The sequence below is a fragment of the Medicago sativa genome, chromosome 7 (genome assembly GCF_051527215.1).
Source record: "Medicago sativa cultivar Bolivia chromosome 7, Bolivia_mono, whole genome shotgun sequence".
Taxonomy (NCBI): Eukaryota; Viridiplantae; Streptophyta; class Magnoliopsida; order Fabales; family Fabaceae; genus Medicago; species Medicago sativa.
The window spans coordinates 99,552,560-99,560,485 of NC_140755.1; the positions used below are offsets into that span (position 1 = coordinate 99,552,560).

The 7,926-nt window shown below is 32.0% G+C and overlaps 1 protein-coding gene and 1 pseudogene across 26 annotated transcripts; one reads left to right on the top strand and one right to left on the bottom strand.

The window, feature by feature from the left end:
* The first annotated feature begins 465 nt into the window (after window positions 1–465).
* LOC146911121 (nucleobase-ascorbate transporter 6-like) lies at window positions 466–7,579 on the top strand. Of its 26 annotated transcripts, none has more exons than XM_085723189.1 (14): window positions 466–684; window positions 805–1,022; window positions 1,413–1,478; window positions 1,738–1,803; window positions 1,970–2,111; window positions 2,196–2,317; window positions 2,683–2,737; window positions 3,760–3,856; window positions 4,393–4,417; window positions 4,543–4,631; window positions 6,132–6,292; window positions 6,723–6,775; window positions 6,918–7,102; window positions 7,195–7,579. In XM_085723189.1, the coding sequence occupies exons 10-13, from the start codon at window positions 4,580–4,582 to the stop codon at window positions 6,946–6,948; spliced, it is 297 nt and encodes a 98-aa protein (XP_085579315.1). In that variant the 5' UTR covers window positions 466–684; window positions 805–1,022; window positions 1,413–1,478; window positions 1,738–1,803; window positions 1,970–2,111; window positions 2,196–2,317; window positions 2,683–2,737; window positions 3,760–3,856; window positions 4,393–4,417; window positions 4,543–4,579; the 3' UTR covers window positions 6,949–7,102; window positions 7,195–7,579. The 26 variants fall into 26 exon arrangements, with proteins under 26 accessions (XP_085579315.1, XP_085579297.1, XP_085579313.1 ...); XM_085723171.1 differs by having other exon boundaries at window positions 2,694–2,737; window positions 4,543–4,664; XM_085723187.1 differs by having other exon boundaries at window positions 2,694–2,737.
* LOC146911122 (uncharacterized) lies at window positions 1,924–3,923 on the bottom strand (annotated as a pseudogene).
* Window positions 7,580–7,926: the final 347 nt, after the last annotated feature.

The following is a 7,926-nucleotide window of genomic DNA, read 5'->3' on the forward strand; positions in this document are numbered from 1 at the left end:
AAAATATTTCTTTTTGTGTGTGACCAAACACTATTTCTTTGGTCCTATGACCATATTAGAATTTCTCTTGAAAAGGTGCCTATTAGGGGGAATTAAATACCATATTTCTTATAGACATAATTTCTAGACATTTTTCATATTCTTATCTTTCCAAAAAATCGACTAATTGAGAGACTTTTGAAAGAAGATTGTTGGTTTACTCTGAACATGTCGACAAAGTATAATATTTTTGTTGCAAAGTGTTCCCTTCTCAAAATAGTAGCCACATGGGTATTTTAGCACGTGATGGTGTGACATTTAACAAATGATGAAGTGAATGATTGAAAACATCTACTAAACTAGATAGGAAAATACATGTCCGTTGAAATTCCAATTTTGCCCTCAGAGGGGTATTTTCGTCATTTGGTAATTAGGGGAGTGTTCCTCTATATATATACTAAATTCCCCTCTTTTTCTCATTTCTCCACCCACATTCTCTCACTACAAGACAGATTCTTCTCCTTCTCTCTCTAAAAAAACAAAAATGTGTTCTTCTCCTTCTCTCTTCTCAAACACGGCCTCACCCTCTCTTATCTCCTTTCCATCAAATTTCACACATGCAAATAGGATTTTGTAATCTTCAACCTAATCTAATGATCTAACAAGTTCTAATTCTTCATTTTACCCACTCAATTCTGATTTATGGTGAGTTTTGTTTGATTGGGTTTTTGTGTTTTTGTTATTGTTAATGAAATTGTTAATTATGTTGTTAATGTTGTTGATTTAATTGATGTTTTTTTTATTTGATCTTGTGATTTTATACAGAAATAGGGAAAGTGACGGGGAGAAAGGGAAAGTGACGGGGGAGAAACAGAACGAGAGAAGGGAGGGAGAGGAGAAGAAGGAAAAGAAGCCGATGGAGAAAGAAAAGAAGAGGAAACAGTGGGTAACCAAGAGGAAGAAGGGAAGTTGGAGAAGAATATTCAAGGTGATTTCTTGCTATATTGTGGGAATGCATAATTGGCTTATGATGAATATTCAAGGTGATTTCTTTAGTTTTTCATGAATCTAATGCCATGCATGTCTCAGATTGAATGAGTTTTGTGTGTTTTATGTTTTATTTTTGTTTTTCCTTTTGTGGTTTGGTGATTCTGGTTTTTTTTTTGTTGTTGATTCTGTTTTTGGTGTGATTATGTTTTTGTTTGTGATGTTTCTATACATGTAACTTGTGAAAAAATTGATTCTTTTGAGATGAAATCACACTTGGTATAAATTGCACATAAGGTGTTTGTGAAATTGACTAAAATTGGTGATACATGAATTGTTTACTTGATGACTTAAAAATTGATGGCATATTTGTAGTCTCAGTGATATATGAATCTGTTCAGCGGATTATGTTTTTGTTCCAGTATGAAATTCTATTTTTACTGCAGGCCTTTAGGATATTATATGAACAAGTTGGTCTTGGTTGGGTTTACGCCATTACAAAATATGAACCAGTAAGTCATCCTACCATACTTAGAAAGATGGAATAGTGAATAAATAATGCACTCTCTTAGATAATTTCAACAATTTAAGTGTTTCAATGCTTTTAGAAGTTTGATTTTTTCCTAATCATTCTGATGGAGAATTGTTTTTAAAGGATTTTTGAACAAACCCAAGAGCTTGATATTAAGATTTTTGAACAAACACAATGTTCCTTTAATATGTGGTAATTGAATTCCCTTTTACAAGTTTATTTGGTACTGTTCTGTGCAGCTGGGTATTGTGCTGGGAAAGGCTAAGAGTGGTGACCAGAGTACTAATAGGAGATTATCATCTTAGGTAACCATAAAGGAAATTATCATCTTAGTTAATTTTCCAGCATTTATGTTTTCAGAGGTTGCTTTTTTAAATTATAATTTCATCAACTGATATTACTTTTGTTGATGCTGCTGCTTTAGTTCACTGGCGGCATATAGAAGAAATGTCTAACTTTTTGGGTTTGCAGCTTATTGTGTTGTTGCAGATGAATCAACTAGAAGACAGGTTCCTATGGCCTTTCGAGAGCGTGTCAAGGATGATTTTGTGTCAAAATATGGTGGTGAAAAGGCTTCTACAGATCCTCCCAATAGCCTTAACAAGGAGTTTGGGTACTAACTTTCTGCTCTAAACTTTTGGAGTTTAATCTGGTAGACTATTTATATTTTGGCTCATGTGTCAACCTCTCTGCACAGGCCAAAGTTGAAGGAACATATGCAATACTGTGTTGATCATTCTGACAAGATAAGCAAGCTTGCAAAGGTGAAAAGCTCAGGTTTCTGAAGTTAAAGGTGTCATGATGGAGAATATTGAAAAGGTAGAGCTAAACTTCACATTATTCAAGTCAATGTTATCATAGAGGTCATCATTGATGAGAATTGATAGAGGTCATTGTTGTTTGATGTGATGCTAATTCTCTAACACAGATGGTTTTTTGGCATAATTGATGAGATATAAAATTGATTACCTTTTTGGTTATATCATTGGTGTTAGTAAAATTGCTTGAATTGTTTATTTGATGGGATAAAAATTTATGGGACAGAAATACTTTTGTTTTTTGCAATATTTGAATGAAGAATTCTACTAAAGTGCATCCTCATCTCTTCTAATCCCCTCTTCCTTCTTTCTCTACATTTTCTCTACTTTTTTTTTTCTTTCGTTGAATGTTGACGATGAGCTTAGTTCCACTACAGGTAGTGATTAAGAGCACAAGCACAACAACAGAGGTTGGACAAAGGTAGTTTTTCACAAGCACTTCTCATCAATGCATGCTGTTAGCATGAGCTATTTCCCCTTCTTTTCTTAATGTTCGAATGATATTTCCCCTTCATTCTTTTTTATTTTCCTTTGAGCCTAATTTATATATTGTTTTATATACATTCATTTAACCATTGGAATTTCTGAATTTTGGCCTGATACGGCTGATACGGACTGGATTTGTCTCAAGTATGGTTTTTGAAGCATGTTTCTATTGTTGCTGTTATAATCATGTAGTCGCCTAAATCGTAGATAGTAATTTTGACCAAAATAATTTGGTGTGCCTGAAAAGTTATCTTGACTGTGTGCTTCGTTTCAACTTATTGTGATGTTCTATTAATTGCCTCACTATGGCCTTTTTTCTAACTAGCTTTCAAAGCAATTAAAAGCTTTTAACTACAGTAGAGATTCTTGGCTAAGAGAATACACAATTTATGAATGTGTGTCTTATTAATAATTTTCATTACACTACTTAATTAATCAATAAGACAGTAAACAATTATTGGCTATTGATTCTTAGTTAATTGAGGCATTATTTGAATCATTCGCTATGGTTTCCTTGGCATTTCTCTAATGATTTTATCTTACATTGATTACATTGATGCAATTGATGCTCTTCTCATATCACAATTATGAATCATGATAGTATGCGTATTTTATCTTTGTTGTTAGTTTGGATTTGGCCATAGATTCGGAGGAGTTTAATTTATTTTTGCTTATCCTTTTTGATACATTTGGTTGTTAAGAACCCATTTCATTTGAATTTTATCTATGTTTAAAGAAATCACTATTGTTGAATATAGATTGAAACCCTACTATTTATCAATTCAAATACAAGAATACTATTTTTTTTATTCTATAAATATTTCTGGATGCTTCCCTACTTCAGCATGGTATCACATTTATTCTATGATAGAATTTCTCATTATTGTATTTGAAAGATACTTCTTTTTGAGCATTAGTGCCTATACTTAAAATAAATAGAGTTTTTCCTTAATGCAGGTTACCACAAATGGAATAGCCTCAAGGGTTGATGGATATGGTGTTGATCTCAAGAAAGTGGTAGAAAAAGTAGAACATGGTTTTGTAACTGGCCTGGGTATACTGCTTTGTCTATTGCAACCAATGGCTTCTTGAGTATTTGTTGCCTCTTGCAAAAATGTCATAATATATATAAATTTCAGTGAATGAGACTGATTTTCTTAGGGTTTCTGTCATTTCTATGTTTCCCTTTTTCGATTTGTTTTATAGGGATTTTCTTCTTGCTTACCAGTTGAACCCCAAATTTTAGTTTTTGATTTGTTTTATTCGGTTTTAGTTCTTTTCGATAGTGACTTTACATAATTTGATGTTATCATGAAATTTTATTCAAAGTTTGAAAGAATAATGTCATGATTTTTTTTGCCAATTGTGATAACAATGTTAACATCATTTTCCATTGGTAGTAAAATGTCCTCTTTCTAGGAGAGTTTGTTAAAAAATCATGTTTTGATCTGCCTTCTAATTTTAAAATCAAACTATTGTGCAACCTCTAAGATATTGTGCAGCCTCTCAATTGTGATAAGTCTGTTGATTGCTGATTTTTTTTTATCACATTGTATATATCCTTTTTTTTATTTTCTTACAATTTTGCAGGTTTTTTATGGAGAAATTCAGATTGGTACTCATTTGGGAAGTTGTTTTTGCAGGATATTAACTTGAATTGATTTGAGTCTGTTAAATTTTGATGAGTTAATTTATATAAACCTCATATGTCCTGATTTGTATGTGTTGAATGTTGTTTAGGAGAGGTATAGTTGCTTCCAATTCACATGAATAGGGGATGGAAGGTCAAGTACAAGCTTTTATTAGAACTGCTGCATCTTATGCAAGAGGTACTAGCAGCAATGGTTACTTACCTCATATTTGTAAGTTGCTATTAAGCTGCATTCTCTCTGAGCAAACAATAGTTACATGCCTCTGAATTTGGTTCACACATCTCTGACATTATGTTAAACTTTGAGAAATGAGAATGAAAGATGATATCCTTTCATTCAATCATATGGTGTCCCTTTCTAGCAAAAGTGTATTTACAGTATTAAAACAATTTTGATAGCAGCAATAGTAAATGTATAAAAAGGTTGCAATTAAATTGCTGCATGGGTTATGATAGGAAATTAGTTGATTTTGATACATTTTTTTATGGTTGGTTTATTTCTTAACAGTGTCACTGAAACATATTCAAACTTGAGAAGCATATGTGTGTACAAACTTGATAAAAAAGGATCCGATATTATTCATCAATCAATTCCCTAATAAAGACATGAAAAACTTCATAAATGGTTTATGAGACTTGATTCCTGTGGATTTGGTAATGTCCCCTTAAGCTATTATCGTATACTGCAGGCAAGAAGGTTTCTACAGGGTTATGGTTGTGACGGATATAGAATGAGAGAAGAAAATGGTTTTGTAGTAACCTGCTGGCAGGAAGGTCTTTGTTTTCAACAACAGTGTGGAGAGCTAGGAAGTAGTTAAGACTAATTTTCAAGCAAGAATAAGAAGGGAATATTAGAAAGAATAAAAATATGATATGAAGTGAAGAAATAGTCGGTAGACTTTTGAGGGTTTTAATTTTTCTTTTTGTTTTTCTTTGTTTGAATGAAAGAGTTTACCAATATGGTAATGAGTATTCATTTCATCATTGTCAATTTAGAGATACTTTTATTTTCCTACTTAACTGCTACTCATTTTGTTCTTCATGAGTTAATATTGATCTCCAAGCTTTTCATTCCTATGATATTCTTCTATGAATTTATTACATAAGCTTTTCTGATATTTTATTACATTTCATTCCCTTCTGTGAGTTTCTGAGCATTCTGATGTATTATTACTAATTAAAGTGAAACACTTTTCATGTGTTTGTATGAAACAATTTGTTCATTCCTATGGCTTGGTTGGAATATCTGAATATGTGAAACAGAATGAACAAAATAAAATGACCACAGCATTGTTCACACATTTATGATATAGTGAATGAGAGTATTCAAGTGATTAAAACTTAAACTATCTTGTCTTTACATGTGTGCCTAATTACTTGCTGTATTCGGATTTATAAATCAGGTAAATACTTTGCCTATGTCGGTATGTATGATTTATTCATCATCAATTATAATTTCATATCACTTAGAGACAATAATTATATCATCGTTATGTTGGTCTGCAAGAACTGAGAACTTGACGAACTAGAAACCAAAAAAAAAAAAAAGGTGATTTCAATGAAACTTGACATGTAAAATGTATTTACAATACTATTTTCATGCATTGCATTGTTTTTTTTCCTTGAAAATGTCAAATTCATTCTGATTGGAATGTAATGTTTCTTCTGTGATGAGCAGTTTCAGCAGGACTTGGTTTTCTTCAGTTCTGCAATCTAAACAGCTACAGATCAATGTTCATCGTCGGCTTTTCTCTCTTCATAGGTTTATCTGTTCCACAATATTTCCATGAATATCTCACACTATTTGGACATGGCCCTGCTCATACTGGATCCACCTCGGTACATATACATATATATATATATATATATATATATATATATATATATATATATATGGTTTGTTGAGTGGTGTGAACTCTCTTATATTATGGTCCATTCCATTTATATATATCATGTTCATTTCTGTTTGTTTGTGTATGACTTTATTATGTTTTATAAGATGCAATATTATTTGGTTTTAGGATTTTTTTTAGTGGTTAAGTGCATCTTAGAATAAGTGAATTCATTTACTTAGAGTATTTAAGTGTTTTTTGTGAGTTACCACCATGCTTTGTGGGCTGTAAATAACTTGTGTAGTAGTATTGTATCCACTTTATGGTGGCTATTCTTTTGGTCTGATACCATATATTGATTATGTTTTTGGAGGAGCTAGTTTGGATTTTTGTTCCACTTACTGGTATGTAATTGATGCTATGTGACTTCTTTGCAGGTTAGAGAAGAATTTGAATTGGCTCTAAAGAAGCATTTGAGCAGCATGAAACAGTAAGAAATAATCTTCTAATGATAATTTAAATTCACATGCCTCATTTGCCGAGTTGCATATGAAGCAAAGGGAATGGATTAGGGAAATAAAAAACTTTAGCGTAATTTAAATTCACATGCCTCTTTTTTGCTTTGTTTTCAGGACATGTGGAAAGGAGATGGATACTTCATAATCAAGAACTTTGCAGCTGCAGTTTGGAAAGAGCATATCTATCCCTGTCTTTACAGGAGCTCGAATTGAAGGAGAAGAAAGAACTAAGTAATGCGACTGGTAACTTTAGTCCTACCAATAAAATTGGAAAGGGTGGTTTTGGTTCTGTCTACATGGTAATCTAGACTACTACCTGATCGTTGTTTTTTCGTTCCTTTTCTTATCGTTTAGTATGAAACCTTGATTGTATTACGGTGTGGATGATTAGGGACGACTGAAAAATGGAAAACTTGCTGCTATAAAAGTTCTTTCAGCTGAATCAAGACAAGTGAAAGAGTTCTTGACGGAGATTAGTGTGATCTCTGAAGTAGAGCATGAAAATTTGGTTAAGTTGTATGGTTGTTGTGTTGAAAGAAATAGTAGGATATTAGTCTACAATTACCTTAAGAATAATAGCCTTTCACAAACTCTTCTAATGGAAGTATTCTTTTAAACAATCAGCAAATTTTCTTGAGAGATTATTTCTTACTAAGCAAGTTTGCCAAGGATGATTATTGTATTTCAGTAAGTGATAAACCATAATAATATTTGAAGACACTTGTAGTTTTAAGGATCCTTATTATGCAGAAATAGAAATAAGTTGATTTCATGCATCCAGAACCCTCACTGATCTTCTAATACTATTCCTTAAATTATCAATATTAGTTGTACCCCTTCGATATAATATTCTTTTAGTTTTTATAACTACAAATTTGTCGAATACACCCGAAGGTATACCTTGCTAACTTACATCTGCGAAATAATGAGTAGGTGTAAGCTAGCAAGTTATAACTAAAAATTTCACACACCTGAAGACGTAACTTGCTTACTTATCTGCCAAAATTTTAATTATATGGGTATAAAATGTTTTGATTTTGGTAACTGAAAACCTATGATTGGCTAAATTTAAGGAATAGTATTTTAGAGGAATAAAAAAAATATCCTTCTTGATTTCAAAGAG

What these genes read in the sequence shown, in the direction of transcription:
- LOC146911121 (XM_085723167.1), top strand. Translation starts at nt 4,580, where the DNA reads ATGGAAGGTCAAGTACAAGCTTTTATTAGAACTGCTGCATCTTATGCA. An exon ending in TGGTTACTTACCTCATATTT is followed by an intron (nt 4,665 to 6,131) that starts GTAAGTTGCTAT and finishes TGTGATGAGCAG; the next exon opens with TTTCAGCAGGACTTGGTTTT. An exon ending in CTCATACTGGATCCACCTCG is followed by an intron (nt 6,293 to 6,722) that starts GTACATATACAT and finishes ACTTCTTTGCAG; the next exon opens with GTTAGAGAAGAATTTGAATT.